The sequence below is a fragment of the Haemaphysalis longicornis genome, unplaced genomic scaffold (genome assembly GCF_048455015.1).
Source record: "Haemaphysalis longicornis isolate Haplotype H1 unplaced genomic scaffold, Haemaphysalis longicornis Haplotype H1 scaffold_9, whole genome shotgun sequence".
NCBI classification, from domain to species: domain Eukaryota; kingdom Metazoa; phylum Arthropoda; class Arachnida; order Ixodida; family Ixodidae; genus Haemaphysalis; species Haemaphysalis longicornis.
The window spans coordinates 124,773,944-124,790,958 of record NW_027526460.1 but is presented as its reverse complement, the minus strand read 5'-3'; the positions used below and the strand labels follow the sequence as shown (position 1 = coordinate 124,790,958).

General features: G+C 48.1%; 1 protein-coding gene across 1 annotated transcript in view; it reads right to left on the bottom strand.

Moving 5' to 3' along the window:
- The window catches only part of LOC144153414 (abasic site processing protein HMCES-like), a 29,556-nt gene extending 15,128 nt beyond the window's left edge, over positions 1–14,428 (bottom strand). The window contains exons 1-4 of the mRNA XM_077685062.1: positions 14,409–14,428; positions 9,331–9,468; positions 5,993–6,247; positions 2,798–2,993 (exon numbers count right to left, since the gene is read on the bottom strand). Of these exons, the coding sequence (XP_077541188.1) occupies positions 2,798–2,993; positions 5,993–6,247; positions 9,331–9,468; positions 14,409–14,428 (609 nt within the window). The remainder of the gene's footprint in view (positions 1–2,797; positions 2,994–5,992; positions 6,248–9,330; positions 9,469–14,408) is intronic.
- Between the last annotated feature and the right edge of the window lie 2,587 nt (positions 14,429–17,015).

Sequence of the window (17,015 nt, the reverse complement as noted above, 5' to 3'; positions counted from 1 at the left end):
ATTCTTTTCGTGCGCAGAAGTTAATCGCACGCTAGTGTGGATTCTCAGCATCGCCGTGTTTGGTAACAGAGCGAACGAAGGGGACACCGAAGACAGAAAGAAAACGGAAGAGGAAAATGTGGCGAAAGTTTGCGGGGGATGGCGGAAAGTCGAAGCCGCGCCACAGAAGCCCAGCATTGGTTGCGTGCTTTTCGTAGATGGGTCCTTCCTCGTCCTCTTCGTTGCTTGGCTCATCCGAACCACGTGGCGTTTGCGCGGGATGTTCAAACAATTTACAGTGACATGCGCGGAGGCGGCGACGCGCTGCGAAATAACGGCACAGTAGCGTACGACGCCGACCGTTCGCTGATCAAGTGATCACTTCTTGAGGCACGTCAGCTATGCGCCGTGACCAAGAAAACTGCAACTAATCGGGAGACAATTTTTTCAAATAGTTTTTACATAATATTCGCAATTATGCTAATGCTCATTGTGCCCTCTGCAGCTGCTTTCGAGGCCATCGGCCAAAATTTTGCCGAAATGCCCCAGCTATTTCGCCCGCGCAAATGTTATTGGTGGGTCTCATCTCTAGTGGGCCACTGACTCACTGCTTATTTGATGGTCCCCAACAGTAGTAGTCTATCAGTGACCCAGCAGTGGTAAGTAAGGCCACTACATGCCCGTCGAGGACCCGATTACCCAGAGATTGCTTCAGACCCCTGGTTACTTGAGGAAGCCGGAAAGGAAGTGAAAGGAAGGGGAAGTAGATGATGAAGCGGAGGACAGAGTAAATAGGGGAGGTTAAGTGACGGGGGAGACGGGAGTGGAGAAGGAGCAGAGAGACTTGCAAGAGCGGGAGTTTGGTTGAGTAGGTTATTGGTCTCCTCGATTCGGCTACACTTTCTGCACCAGTTGAGGCGGTGTAGCACTCTCGCACTCGATTTGCCTGTGCAGCTCGCGCCACCTGCACTTCGGCCCTCGATTTGACGCAGTGCTGCACGAGTTCTTATACACTTCTGCACTAGACTCTGTGCGAGTTCTCGTCTCGTGCAAGGTGCAGCGTGCTTTGGCGCGTTTTTTTTGTGTGTGTGTGCGCACCGTAGCAGACGGCTCTAACATGATACTTGTGTCAGTAAACGGAGTGGAAACGACAGCGTTTCCCGTTTTAGACGAGAATGGTCGTCACGTGCAACAAGATAGTGCATTTGTGTACGAAACACAAGGTGAGTGCAGGGTGACGCCATTAAAAAAAAAAAAACGCGAGCGCGCAAACACGGATTGCAGCAGACGACGTTTGTGCACTTTTGCGACTTTTTGCCCTCGATTTGGCTGCTGCACGGAAAGCGCTAGTGTACGGCTGCACTCGCTCTGAAAGAACTGGCGCTGCACTTGCACGACACTTTTGTGAACTAGTGCAAAAAGTGCAGCCAAATTGAGGAGACCTTATATATCTTGGCTGCGGGAAGCGTGAACTAACACGAGGGCAAGAGAAGAAAACTTATTGTTTTCTTTTGGTTTTTGTTTTTGTTTTGTTGTGACGTTTTTGTTTTCAATCAAACATCTCATCTACATCTACATGGGTAGATGTTGATCTCATCTCATATCAACATCTTCATGGGTAGATGTTGATATTAGCACTTCGTGTCATCTGCGTCCTTTGTTTTCTTTTTTATGCCCGTGTTAGTTTGCGCTTCCCTACACCACGAAAAGAGAGAGTAGTACCGGGACAAGATATGGAGTAACGAGAGTGTGGTAGAAGAATAGGAGAATTGAAAGGATGAGTGAGATATAGATCGAAGAGGAATGAGCTGGAGGGGGAGGGAAATGGGCGGGGGAAGACAAGTATGAAGGGGGGATGTTATGATAGAAGGAAGAGCGGCGGCGGGGATAAGAAATTACTGTAGGGGATGGAATATTAGAGAGATGGGAGGAGGGAGAGACAGGGACGGGGAGGCAGGGGGAAAAGAAGACAGGATCACAGTACGAGAGGGGAGGAAGAATAAAAAAAATTAAAGCCGTTCCACTCAACGTGAAAGCTGTCGTAAATGCAGAGCAGTGATTCGCCATAACGGCCTGTGGCACCGTTATCCGCTTACTGCTACTACCCATCACGCTCTTCGCCTCCCTGTCTCACTTCTCTCTTGATGAATTGAACGGAGGTTTGTCCAAAGCAGTTCAAATTTCCCGCCTTCGCAGTGCTCGCGCGCCCCCTGCCTGGAACGAACAGCGCGAGCGGTTCTCGCACGTGCCGGCACCTCACTGCGCAGTCCACAACGCGTTGTTTTTGGCGGTTCCATCTCCCCGCGAGGGGGACTCGAGTAAATGCGTCGCATAGGGGGTGGGTGTATTGCGTTAACGTTTAGTGTTTGGGGAGTTGGTGGTAGTGAATGCGTTGTATCAGCAGCTTCTTGACGTAGTTTGAATGAGTCAAGGATATAAGGCGCGTTCGTAGCCTCCCATTCTGTGTCGGCTTTGTGGCGCAGTGGGTAGAGCGCCATGTACATTGCGTTCCGCCCGCAGGGTCGAGGGATCGAAACCTGGCGCCGGATAGTATTTTCTTTTATATAGTGTAGGGGGAGGGGTGCGGACAACGACGGTGCGGACTACGACGGACGTCAACGCGGGTGACATCGTGAGTTACTGAAATGCTCTGCATTTAAAATAATAAAACGTGAGGGAATGTGCGAGTGGGAGGGAAGGAATAACAGGTACGTACAAGGGAGTTACGTAGCCGGGGCGGCTATCGTCTTTTAGCGTCGTTTTTAGCGAAGCAAGCAGATACGCAGTGAATTTGAGTCGATCGCTGACCCGCGCGTACCTTGGTGGTAGAGATGTCGAAGATTCCCGCCATGGTGAGCAGGCGTGGTCCCACCCAGCGGCCGTTGTGCATCAGGCGGTGAGGATCGTGCACCTGCTCCCAGTCGCGATCCTCCATCGATACGTTGCGCGGCTGCTTGAAGTACACGTAGTACGGATGCCGCTGGCCACGGTCGTCGGTGAGCCACTCGAAAAAGCTGTGTGCCGGACCGCACCGAAAGGGACTATAGGCTTTTCAGCACAGCAGGGAAATGACGACAGACAACTGATTCAACTTGGTATCGGAGTAATTGCAGGTGGCGTCTCAGAAAAATCCCGTTCACTACAAATATCTTACTTAATCATTCTTTATTTTTAGAAGACCAACCAATGGTGAAGAACGAACGTCACTGAGCCTTTCTCTTTCAATCCAATTTTTAACACCTGATCCTCTAACGGACGTAACGTCAGGCTCTTTCAGCATTGAGTGAGGTACCGAAGGTAATTGTGCAACCTTCATGATACCTTCATTCACCATTATGACCACCTCCTAATCTTGATTAGGGACCTTTACAACGTTATATTAAGCTCTTTTAGTACTATAATACTGGTATCATACACCTTCAGGCATTAAGATGACACGGAAGGGCTACTCAGTACAGTTTTGGCACTCTTTGACCTTGGCTGCTCTTGCGCCATAAACCCTAGCGTACAGTAAAAGACCATAAATATTTTCATTCTACGTTTTGTGCCTGCCGTGGCAGCGCGTGTAAATAATTTAGTTTTCGCCGAAGTTTGGCCCAGTTGTTCAGATGGCTTTCTTATCACACGTTATACACAGAAGTTTAAAATACGACTATCTCCGATATGGACCAGCGCTCCCCAATACCGATGATTTGTCGCAAAGAGTTTCAGCTGGTCTTTTCACGAAATACACGCGTCTCGTTATTTTCCGTACTTTCAAATACACACGCGGCGAACTTCCAGGACTTCTCTGTGAGTCAGTAGGTTAAGGTATTCGATGGAAATAAATTTGACAACACATATTTCCACATGCACGTTGGCAGCTTTTTCGAAATGTAGTAGGTCCAGAAATCCTCGCTTTTTTATTCTTCGTGTTTCCCTTGCTCCTTACCATAGCAAAAAAAAGATTTCGCGTTGCGTAGATTGTATTCTTCGAATTTCCCCTGCTCTAGAAAATAGCGTAGCAAATTCCACCTTGCGTGAATTTTTTTTCTCTCCTTGTGGTTATTTCCAAATATTCTGGTTGAGTAACGTCAGTCAGGATCACACATAGCTATCCTAAATGATGCGTTCATTTACCTCGGTTCTTCGTTTCTTTCATGCTTCGATATGTAATTGTGCCGCATATGGAAGACGACTACAGGAATGAAAAGAAAATGAGGAAGAGAATTAATGGAAGAAGGCAGAGATGAAAAGCAAAGATAGTAAGGTATGCGGAAGGTGTTACTTTAGTGGAAGGGCATGTTTATAGACCACAGCAAAGCCGGGTTTTTTGCGGAAACTTCGTTTCTTTGTCCGGGAAATTTTGTCAACCCTAGCAGAAACACCTGGCGTGAATTTCAATGCCTGAAGCGAAAGAATTCATCAGTGAATTTTCATCCCCTCTTGGGAAGTGTGTAATGCTCAATTCTTAGCCAGGTGAACGTGCTAAGCCTAACAAGGGGCTGCTCCCTTCCAAGATAAGAACGAACTTAATGAGCTTCCTCATCTCTTGATGCCAACAGTCGATGAAACAACAGGGTGAATCTGTCTCGCGCGCTTTAATCGTACTCTTGCCAATGCTATTGGCTTTAACTGTTGGTACCTTCGGCTGGAACGCGGTCCCTGAGTTTCTCCTCCCAAATTGTAATGCGCGCAACTTTGTCGTTGTTCGAAGGCTACCAAAGTACATTGTGCATTGAAAGTGCAGCATGAAATTCAAGCACGTGTACAGCGAAGATAACGTGCGTTTTTTTTAAAGCGAAGCTTTGCTCTGGATGACGTAAGTTTGTTAGCCGCAGGATGTTAGGCCTAACGTTACATATTCAGGTTCAACACCTTGATCCGCCCCCCGCTCGAAAAAGTACTCACTGCTCGCCAAACAGCAGGAACCTATTCACGCCGTAGACCCCTAACCCAAACATTAGGCTTACGGCGTGCATAACCGAAAGTTGTTGCGATCATTCTGAAAAAGTGGTGCATACCTCCAGTGTAGCACATACTCGCCGTCAGGGATTGGCCAACCAAGGAACCCCGATGAGAAAGCTTCGCCTTCAAATATCGTGTTCGTTAGACGGAGAGATGCATGATTTTTATTCATCTCGAAATAATTGCCCAAGGTTCTGACTATCCCAATACATCAAAAAGGGTAGGGTTTATTTACTGCCTTGAGACAGCAGATCTTTAAGAAATCGAAGCCCACATGCACAACACACGCACTCGCAAGCAGAGAGAGAGGGAGAGTCACAAAACTGTCCTCTGCGAATCCCCAAACACTTTCATACCCTGAACAGCAGGCTCCTTGCTATTTCAGATGCCTAAAAAGTCTTTTATACAGATATTTCCACTGTTAGCAGCCTTTGTTCTGGTGCTCAGCCTGACCTGATGCGCGGCGAACCATACGAGATGTGTTCATCCTCCCGAACACCAGAAACGGGATAAAAAAGACTCCTCCACTAGTCCGATTCTCAAAAGACGGCTCATCTTCACATCTTCCTTGCAGGTATAGAAATGAACAACAATAGCACGTGAAAAGCACTCTCAGCCCTTCCAACCCCACCACGCTCATGTGTGCCTGCAAAATGCTGGAGTGCTCCGGTAAGCACCATCTAGTAAGCCAACTAATAAAATCAAATTCGGTGTTACAACAGTTTCACGTAATACTTGGACAGGAATCTGGGAACTGCTGATAAACTTGGCCCCATTGACCGTATTCGTACCAGACTGGCTAACAGCCAACATTGTATATAAGCCAACTTTAGTCAGCGAGGTCGGGCTCCTAAGAAGGTCCAAGGTTGTTTCCCGAATTCAAAGTAACCCCCGTTTCTGTACACCACTTAGTATATACTGTCACACCAGCCTCACGGAACAACTATTTTTTGGCGCTTTTTGCCCATAGTCGGCCGTGCCGCATAAAAATCATCCAATCATCATCGTTGCAGTTGGCTGGCAGAGTTATTGGCCCTTGCTCCCACAACCATCGAGGTGAACTCACCCTTCGGCGACGACGACGCAACGCCTCTCAGCGGCGATGGCGTTCTTGAAGCTCTTTCTGTCCACGCAGCCTTCGATGCGGCAGTTGACGGTGTTAAAGATGAAGTTCTGCGGCTCGCCCGTGAACCACGACGGCACGAGCCCCCAGCGCATGGGGCTCATCACGTGCGTAGTTCCCGGAGCCTTGCGAACGACCTCCGAAGATTTCCGAGGCCATAGGTCCTTCGGGACGTGGGTGGCGCTGAACAGGACGGGCCTGCAACGCGCGCGATGGTTTTACCCAGAGTTTCACACTAATTTCTACTACACGGAAGTCTTTGGCTGTAATCGCGTGCCGTCGTGGGCGCCGCCATAGTAGCAAAAAGCATTCTTATCCTACTTGGCTTGGCTTGTCAGATGGCTTCTTTTCGCTCTTGAAGCCAAAATCAACAAAAAATGGCTAAGCGTTTTAACTGCTTGCTTTCCATGAAGCTTTAAAAATGCCTGATAAATCTTGTGAAGCTTCAGTTTTTGATTGAAAAATCAATTTAAACGGCATTTCGCAATAATACTGTGTGCCTTTAAGCAGCCGCAGACAACTTTTCCTCCTGTTCATGAGCCACGCGAAGAACAAGTGGAACGTTCCTACCCGGTAACCGGCGGCAAGCTCGATGAACGCGGTTCACCTACACACTATACCACCTGACTTCCTTCCAGTACATGTAGTATGAAACAATGGTTTTACATGCACGGGACAGCTCGGTGAAGTAGTGCAATGCGAGTTAGTGAAGAGCACATAAGAAAGTATCAACAGATATTTAAGGGGGCCACAGAGACAACACTACAAGTTTGGTCCATTAAAGGGACTACTTTGTCCGGATAACATAGGCACCATTTTTATAGCCGAGTTAGAACAAATAATCGGGTCCACTTATGAGATTAGCGGCCAGGCGCCCGAGCCATTCTCAGGTGACTTCTGTATGACGTCACAAAATCCTGTTTGTGCGACTGGCGGCTGCCGCCCTAAGCCTAACGTGCAGTTACCACACTGATAGCTGTGCTTGTAGTGCTGGGCTATATAAGGTCAGTCCTGCCCATATACGTCACCGTAGCGCGAAGTTTGAATATTCCTTTATTTCTAGCGTTTTTTTGTGTTGTTAAAACATTTGTCTTACCGTTACGAAAAACCTTACTGCGAAATCTGAGTACAGCGCGAACTCCAGTCTTCTCGGCGACGGCGCATAGCTGCTGCGTTGGCGGTGCACACCTTTCGATTCTGGCGTAGGCGGCGCTGACTGAGCCTCTGCTCGAACAGCCCTTCCTTCGTCCCAGGAAGTGATCGCGTCATCAGCGAACGGGCGTGCGCTACTTTGACAGCCCGTCAATACAGACAGAAGCACCCAACGCAACACAAAACAGTCACGCGCCGGGAATCCGCTGTACTTAGCAGATTCACACTAACACACTGCAGACCTCCCGCAACGATTCCAGCGATTACCGGGGACCCCCAAGTGTCCTAACTGCGGGCACTACCAGAGCATTTATCGTGCTCTCTGGACGTGCACACAGAACCCCAAACTTCCCCCCATATCCAATCCTACCCCCCCTTCGTGGGACAGGAGGCTGGCCGACCCTAGCGCGTAAGTGCAAAGGACACTCATTGAACGCGCAGAGGTGGCCCTGTCGTGTCGGCTATCCCGGGAGCTCCGGACTAGGGGATCCTTGTGGAAATAAAGTACTTCCTTCTTCTTTCGATGTTCTTTTGGTAGCGCTACCACCGTGGAGCATGCCTCTCGCGGCTTCGGCATACTGCCCTCCCACTCACACTTTCACCATTCTTTCCTTCTCCGCTTTCCTGCTCTTTCCTTCTTCGGTGTCGTCCTCGTTCTCTCGGTTACAACGAGGCCGACGGCGAGAGAAGACGCAAAACCAGAGGAGCGGGCGCTTAAGAGCTGCGCTCTAAAACGTCTTTCGTGCCTCGAATTCATCTGGAGGAGTTGCCAAAGGCTATTCCTTTCAAACTGAAGAAAGCTGTATTTTGTCTTCATGGCCTGTTTAATGGGTAAGCCTTCTATGGCGAGTACGCCGGCAAAACCTGTCTGTAACGCAAAAAGTGTAACTCCTTGTGGTAATACAAGGACCGAATAGTGCATTTATTCGTTCGAATAGCGTACATGCGAATGTGTGTATCTTTGCAGTAAACAAGGAACAAGAAAAACAAAACAACAACGCATTAACTTGAGAGATAGTCACTTTCGTGAGGCCACCTAACGTGCTTCATTCACCGCACTACGAGTACCTTTGGCACAAGGAGAATTTTATAAGTGGGCTGAGCATGAAAAATAAAAACTGATTGGTAGATGTTATCGCCGAAGAATAAGGATAGGTTAAGTGAGTCGTAGCTAGAAAAGAAGGAAAAAATAGCAGAAACTTCCGAGCGGGAACTGTGAAACGAATGCTTAAGCCGCTACACTAAACACCACGCCCATTTGAATTCGGTTTCACTGCTACAGACGCGTGAATCACTGGGAAGACATTTTCAAGAGGCATATGAACAGTGTGATACGACTAAGAAAGCCGTATAGGGCCTTTTATGAAACACCTCCGTAAGGCCCATGCATGCCGACGAAGTGATATATACCGACCCCCTTTCACGTCGGCTTCTCTACTATACCCAAAGGTGTCGCTCAAAATACATTTTTGTGGGGCCGATAATAGAGATCTTACATGAAAATATGACTGCCCCAGGGTCATCATCATCATCAGCAGCAGCCTGTCTACTCCCACTGCAGGGCAACGGCCTCGAGATCTCCCACAGATTCCAATTATCCCGGTCATGTGCTCTAACTGCGACCAATTTATCGCCGCAAACTTCTCGATCTCATCTGCACGTCTAACTTTCTGCCGCTCCCTGCAACGCTTGCCCTCTCTAGGGATCCACTCTGTTACCCTAATGACCAACGGTCATCGTGTCTTCGCATTACATGCCCTTCCCACGCACATTTATTCTTTTAAAATTCTACTACTATGTCCTTAACACGCGTTTGTTCCTTAACCCAGTCCGCTCTCTTCTTGTCCCTTAACTTTATACTTACCATCTTCTGTTCTATTGCTCGCTTAGAATATAAGGAAATCCCATGTATCCATGTGAAGCTCCACAAACGGAGCTCCTTTAGAGTCGGTGTCACTAGGGAACACGAATACATTGCTGGGGAGACGTTCTAGTGACAATACAAGGGTTTTGATATCAAAGTACGAAGACCCTAAACACTTCTATTGACCGAGCAACCAATCCGCAGAAGAACAATTCATTTCGAGTGCTACTCCACGAATGGTATGATCGCGCCATTGTGTACTCACTGGTAGGTCCTAGGCGAGACGTTGTACGAAGGCTTGTACTCGCCGCGGCTGTTGAGGTCCACCCACTCCGGGACGCGGTACACGCCTTTGGGGTCCTTGTACAGGCAGGCATGCAGCAGCGCCGCCTGGCTGAGGGCGCTGCAAAGAATAAAGGCCGGATCATTGCGCTCTTCCTGGGCTATACAGCACAGCTGGGTCTTCTATTATTATACCGACAAAAAAGCGTATAATATATCTTTCCCCGCAAGCGAGTTATTTCTTTAAATTCACGCGCCCATGCAGACTTTCTCACTTTGCACTGGCCTCCCATAAGAAATGAAGGGAGAACGACTCGAGCATGTTTGTGCTGCTCTTGCCGCATCGCCCGCTGCACCACCTGTAACCCACTTGTGCCTCATTTCATATTCAGCTCAACACGATATAATATCCATCTTTTCACGCTATTCGTGAACGCAACCCTTCTGCTCCCTCCAATCCGTCATAAAACAGAGCGGCAAAAAACAAAAAAAAAAACAAAAAAAAAAACGAAAAGAGTTCCAGAGTCCACCCACTCCGAGTTTGATTGATTGAGGGGTTTAACGCGCCGACGCAACGCAGGCGATGAGGCGCGCCGTAGTGGAGGGCTCCAGATTAATTTTGACCACCTGGGGATCTTTATCGTGCGCCGAAATCTCGTACACACGGGCGTTTTTGCTTTTCGCCTCCATCAGAAAAGCGGCCGCCGCGGCCGGGAATCGAACCCGCGACCACCCACTCCGAGTCCTCCCACCAACTCCGTCCACCCAGTCCACAGACTCCGGCTCCAAGTAGGAAGCAGAAACTGCAGCGCGAGCAATAGCGAATGAAAAAACAAAAACACAAAAAAAAACAGACGCGAAACTTCCTACAAAATGATTAAACACACCGGGGAGTGGTCGTCGTGAGTCCGCCAAGCGAAAACACACCACTGAAAAAAATTAAGAGCCCCTTGAATTTAATTTATCCTACTGTGTACCCCTCACCCAATTGCCCTGCATGTGGTGCACACGACACCATCACTCATCTTATGTGGAACTGCCCCAAAGACCCTTTTCCCTTAATACCCACTGGTGAGCACTGGGAGGAGGCGCTGGGCAGCTGAGACCTGCAGGTTGAGAAGAATCTAACGGAACGAGCGGCCGAGGTCACCGGCAAGATGCAGCTGTCTGTCACCACACCTCAGTAACCCAGAATGCACAAAATAAAGTTCTCTCTCTCTCTCTCTCTCTCTCTCTCTCTCTCTCTCTCTCTCGCTCTATCTATCTCCACTTGGCGAAGGTGGATGACCAGCGAAGTTGCATTAAACACACCAGGCACACATGGTTAGGAAACCTACACGTATTAAGCGCAGAGCAGATTAGGGGCTCGTCGTCGTAGCTCGCTCGCTGGACCCAAGTATAGCCACACGGCATTCCGTCGTTGCGGCGTACCCCATAGGCTTCGAATTTAAGCTGTTTATACAGTCATAAGCGTTCGAAACTCGTGAGCCGCTGGCGCATGTCATACATCTCCCCGTTGTTTAGCGCAAGGGAAACTGCAGGTATATTTGAGGCAAAATATACATAACTAACAGCCGCGTTCATTTAGGTAGGAACGCTCGTTGGGTTGATTTTTACGACAGTAAGCGAAAATAAGTGGCAGTCTAACGCCGGCTCGTGCGGGAGGAAACGCAAGAACGAAAAGAACAGAACTTCCTCCGGCACAGTTTCAGGAATTCAGCGTTTAATGGTCCAACGAGACGAAACATTCAACGGTGGATATTCCGTCTCGGTGGACGTTTCATCTTGTTGGACATTCAGGTTCGATTGGGCCTTCAGACTAGGTGGATCTTTCGTCTCGTTGGACATTTAGGCTCTCACTATTAAATGAATGTCCGGAGCCTTCTAAAGTTACCTTGAATGCCCTCTACCACAATATAGTTGTGGGACCTTCTGCATTTTCACATGCAATAACTTTTACACGATAATTTGAAGTGAAATGTACGCCTGGCACTTCTGATTTACGTCGTAAAATTTCAGTCTGCCTGCAACTCTATTGACGAAAGCAGGCTTAGTCGCGAATACGTCGCTGAGAGTGGCGAAATAGGACTTCAGTTTCTTCTTTCGGACCTGTTTTATCATTCGGGAAAACTGTAAGGGTTTTTCTAGTTTTTTATGTGTGCGCGCTAATATCAGCGAAAAAAAATTGGCCCCGTATCTGCTCCTTTCGTTGCAAATGTCGTCAAAAGACGATAGTCTTTATCAACTTTTGCCAAGTAAAAATGCCTCCCTTCGCTTTCCCGCTCACCTCTCATGTTGTTCCTCTTGCGTCGCGCTCCTCCCAAGGTAAAGACGCCAAAGGTTTGCTTAAATCATTTTAAATTTCCCGCGTTCCACTGCTCCAAACCGGGTGTCTCGATGCCAACGCTGCCATACGGCGAAGACGCGCGTGAATCGAGGCGCCCTACTTCAACGTTTATAGAACCGCGTTTCCCTACTCCACGTGCGTTGCAAGCAGAAAGTGGAACCTATCTAGTGGAACCTTTCGTAACTGTTGCCGGTTTATTTCTTAAAATGGCGCCAGAAGCTACAGTGGCGCGGGCGACAGCAGGCGACGGCAAAGTGAATTTTTTTTTCTGCAGTTGATGAAGTATTTAATTTCGCCAAAGTCAATCATGTATGATTTTTTATAAAGGAAAACTGCAAATATCACTTTTGTGCTAATTTGTTGTCTTATATTTGCGTGATGTCTTGTTCTTCAACAATGTTGACAAGTATGAACATTACACCGGACTTAGACGCGTAGATTTAGCTGTGACTATATAAGACTATTGCGCAAGCATTGTTTTACTTTGGCCGGGTGGCTGAATCGAGTCACAGACAGACAGACGGACAGACAGACAGACAGACATACAGACAGACCAAAATTTCTGGGTTTAAGTAGCCCAAGAAAGACTATCGTCTTTAAAAATAAAGTTCCCGAGCTTCATGCGAATGGCAGGCACGTGAGCGCTAAGCAAACCAGCAAACAGCCACGTGCTCTTCCATCCAAAGAAGGAGGGTGCTAATACAGTCACCTGACACTCACCGCATACGCGCGCGAGTGTCCGTCAACTGCTCGCAGCCCGTAAGAAGCGGTCGATGCGGATAAGGGTTGCATATTCTCAGTTCGGTCTCATCAAGGCGTCAGTTTGATGTATCGTTTGTCGTGCAGGATTTCACATATTAATCAGTTATTGAGATAAAACATCCAACTTGAATATCTTCCCTTCTGATATTTCGTTTAAATTTCGCGCCCACTTATAAAAACGACGTTATTGTGCTTCAAGCTTTCACAAGAGCTGGCCCGAATACAAACTTCAAGCCTTGGAATGATCATAGTATTCACTTTTCAAATGTGGAAACTTTGAAATGGAAATGAAAGAGAAGAAACTGACGCAAACAGGGTGTAGGAGAAAAGAAGCCAGTAGAAGTAATTCGTGCCACAAGACAAAGAAATTAAAGCGAGAAAAAAGACGAAAGTACGATGTATCAATGTATCCGTATCAATAAATAAGTTGTCAATAAGTATCGCCAAGCTTTCCCCTTCGAAGTACGTAAGCAGCCTTAAGTGCTCCAAGGAAATCTTGTTTCGGAAAGCAGACGAAGGGTGTCAATAATTAACACCGAGCAGCAATAATTTTGAATGTGGCGCGTTTCTATAACCCGCTTTCTTTTTCAGCCAGCAGGCTATAGTCACGTGGTTGCATTTTTTGCCACCGACGGCAGCAATCGACACAAACTGTTTCTTCTTCGGACGAAAAATTTCTAACAAAAAGCACATATGAACGCCTTAAATAAAAAAAAATAAATGAAGTTTGTAGTAATATACAGATTAATAAAATAAAAGCGCGATAAAGTAAAGTGGCTAGATTTGCTTGCCCGCAGTAGCTTCCAGTGCAGCAGTGGAGCGAGAGAACGCACTGAAAAATGCGCCAAGCCCCAATCGCCCCTCCTTGGAGCGCGCTGCCCTGGCCCGGTTACCTGACCTCAATTATGACCAAATAGCATGAATCGAATTCTTAAAGCGGTTGAACTCGGCGTCGAAATATTACCATCAAGTTACTTGGGCGTCGCTAGAGCTCGTGTTTCTCGAGTTCCGCTCAACCTCGGGCCTTCTGGAATAGCTCCCCAGATCGGCATCACCAAAAAATTCCCCCGCATTTCCCCGAGGGGGAGAATGTGAAAGTGCGAATGCACGGTTGTCGGCCCGCTTGCGGCGCTTGCGCTCGGCCCCCGCAGCCCACCGCCTCGCCGCCTTCTCTTCCATCTCTTCCATCGGGTTTGTAGTATCACGTGTACACCACGCAGTTATCAAGCCGCTATAACGCCGCTGAGTCGCCAACGCACGCTGCTGACGACGTAGTTTGAATGCGTTAAAGATATAAGGCGCGTCACTAACACTGATATCAGCGTTGCGTCCGTGGCTTGGTCGGTAGAGCGTCGCGCTGCGGCCGCAAAGTCCTCGGATCGAAACCTGGCGCCGGATGCTGTTTCTTTTTTTTAAATATAGAGGAGCACTGCGGACGCCGACGCCGCCGACGCCGCCGCCGGCGGTGGATGGTTTGGGGTCGCTTATAAAGTGCATTCGCACTTAAAATACACCCTCGAGTTACTGACGATCCACCGACGGAAAAACAAAAAAATGTTATTGGTTTCGCATAGAAATGGTGCAGACTTGAGTAAACGCAACAACCAACTTGGCACATAGAGTGATTCGCACCACCGCGAGGGCTTGATAACGTTAAAATTGGCATAGGGTTTCAGTAGTAACCCACGCAGGTGGCATTATTCGTAAGTTTGCATTGAAGGAAACGTAAAGGTTAACAAGATCAAATGATTTTTCGTAATGCATCCAGGTGAGGCCCGTAAGGCGAACCGCACGCAATAACACGACTGGCGAGAGCAGCAACGGCAGCAAAAGATGTCGCATCACAAAAGCGTCGGATACACAAGCTGCGCTCTGATGCACAGCTAGTGACGCGAGCGGTGTATGCTTGATGCAAGGTCTGCGTTCGCGAATTCCTTAGCGTAAACACTTACCACGCCGTACGGCCGCACATGGTGGTCGAGTCACTTGGGCGCCCGGTCCAGGATGAGTCTGTACATCGAGTCCCGTCGACGCGGGTACCGCAGCTCCTGGGCTCCGATCACGCCATTGATCTCGTCTTCCTCGCCCTTGTTGAGCAGACCATGATTCAACGCAAAACGTGTTTCTCCTGCACGTCGGTAGTTGGCTGTTTGGTAACCTCGGATCGTGCCACATACGCACGCGGGAGATTGTCCAAGAACCTGCTTGTGACGACGGCCGCAGGGGAACGACATCTGAGGTGCGATATTCGGTTACAAGGTAAGTGGCCGGCCCGTCCGGTTCAATGCACAACGTTAAATAAACGTGTTGGTACACCCCGCCCAACCTCTAAAACAAACTCAAAGATATTTAACCACTTTTATTTAGAAAACATAATGCGCAGAATCGAAAAAAATATGGCGGAGGGGGAGGGGGGATCTCGCTTACCTGGTGGGCTCAGCTGCCGCGACGAGGTTGCGCTACGAAGAATTCGAGTCGGTGCTCCACTTAGACCAGCGGTTACCCGCACATGGCCCCCAAATCGACCGGCTCCATTTGGCCCTACATGCCCATTTGGCCCCACGTCGCCATCGACCACAGACATTCACCATCTTCTGTGGACTTGCCAGGCCGGCCGCCCGACTACAGACGCTGGCTTTTTTCTCACCGGAGCCTTGCGAACGTCCTCACTGAGAACTACCTGTTTCAGTACATTTAGCCTCACTCGTCTCCACGGTTTTATGCTGCGGAGAAAACTTTCGGAATTCGAATAAAAGGAGTTTTCTAAGTGATACGGTATGTGGCGCTGGGTGCGCACAAGACAGGAAATGCCGGGCTTGTACCCGGAAGGGAACAGAATCTCGCTTTTGAGATACGTCAAGCCCTGCACTTAGATGATTGGGTGATGGAAAAACGTAGGGGGAATGCGAAAGAGGAGAGAGAGAGAGAGAGAGAGGGAGGGAGGGAGAGAGAGGGGGGTGGAACCCGAGGCTCCAGGCTTGAGGCTCGAGATGCAACGGCTCCTGCCTTCGCCGTCTTGATCAGAGGGTGTTGATCATAAAGGGGCGAGGTGGCCAGGGCTGCCTCCAAAGTCTATGTCGCAGTCGTGTGCGTGGCATATGTCTCAGGGCCATATCTAAGGAAGTAGGAAGTTTTAGGAAGTTTATTGCAACAACAACAATATTGCAACAACATTGATTACAGAAGGAGCTCCCAAAGTTACAAAACTGTCAGGAAGACCTCCTATTAATACATAAAAATGAAAAGTACAATTTTACTGGCAGTGGAATTAATGTGTTAGTAAATCAGAATAAATTCAAGTCTGTATAATCATTCTTACACAGCATGAGTGAGATCATAAGACAAGAAAAAAGAAATCGACAGAATAAATATACGGCAAAGAAAATTGTACAACGCAAAGGATCATCAAAATACATTGCTAATATTTACATCATTGAAATAGAACAACAACATAAGCAATATGTATTTATTTAGGTAGCGTTCATGTCATTGGTGAATCTAGAGAGGTGGTGTTTGACATGCTGACAAGCCTCACCCGCACTTCTGACAATGCCCATTTATGGTTGGCTAATTTTTTTCCTAATATAACTGCCCATCATGACTTATGAATGAAAGTGTTCGTCTGAATTTTTTTCAATGGTGGGTATTGTGCGTTTTCTTTCTGAAAGAGAAGTGGACCCCCCTGAAGCACTTTGGACTTCTTCCTTCGGCCAGGAGTCGCACAGCCCGTTGCGAGTATATTACGATGTTGAGACTGCGGCTTGAGCCCTCCCCTAGATGGAGAACTAATAGAATTACCCCGTACTCCGCAACCTCTGTCCCACTGTAAAGGAGGGTCATATAGTCTTGCTTAACTTATTTGTAGTATCATACAGCAATCATGGCTTTGGGCCGTCGTAAATTCGGGAATCCGTATGCACCGTATTTTCATGATCTTGAAACTTCCGAGGAGAGAACTTGACCCGGGCTTGTCTCCTCTCTTTGTGTAGGCCGAAGTTCATGTTCACCGTCAGAGGGGGTGTTTTTATGTGTATGCGAAGGTTTCATGAACGCACGCACGCCGCTGGCATCGAGGCACCTTATGTGTTGTTAAGCCGTCACAATCGACTCGGCTAGGAGGATTTGTCCAATGTTTTGGTCATTAGGTAATGAGGTAATACTCCCATGGCAAGGCATTCATCCCCATAAAACCCCGCCATCCATTAAATTGGACACCTTCTGGCGCCATCTAGGCAGCATTGGTGAAATAAATCGTTCACATTCCCGCCAAACTGTTCCAGATGGCGGCATTCAGCGGCGCGGCGTTCTAGTACGGCGCTGGCGGAAGAAGTAAATACTGTTTCTCCCATTTCTACCTGCTTTCAAGGCATATCTTTGATTCTACAATAAACGTAATGCAACAGTGAATGCGTCGAATGCAGAATTTAAACTGTTCGCGCACTTACTTTCTTCTGCGCTTCCTTTAATTTTGCGTGTTCACTACGGTGGACGCCAGGACTTAACCCGGAGATTTTCACCGAGCTTTTCTCGTGCTCTTATGAAAGGGAAACGAGTGCTGT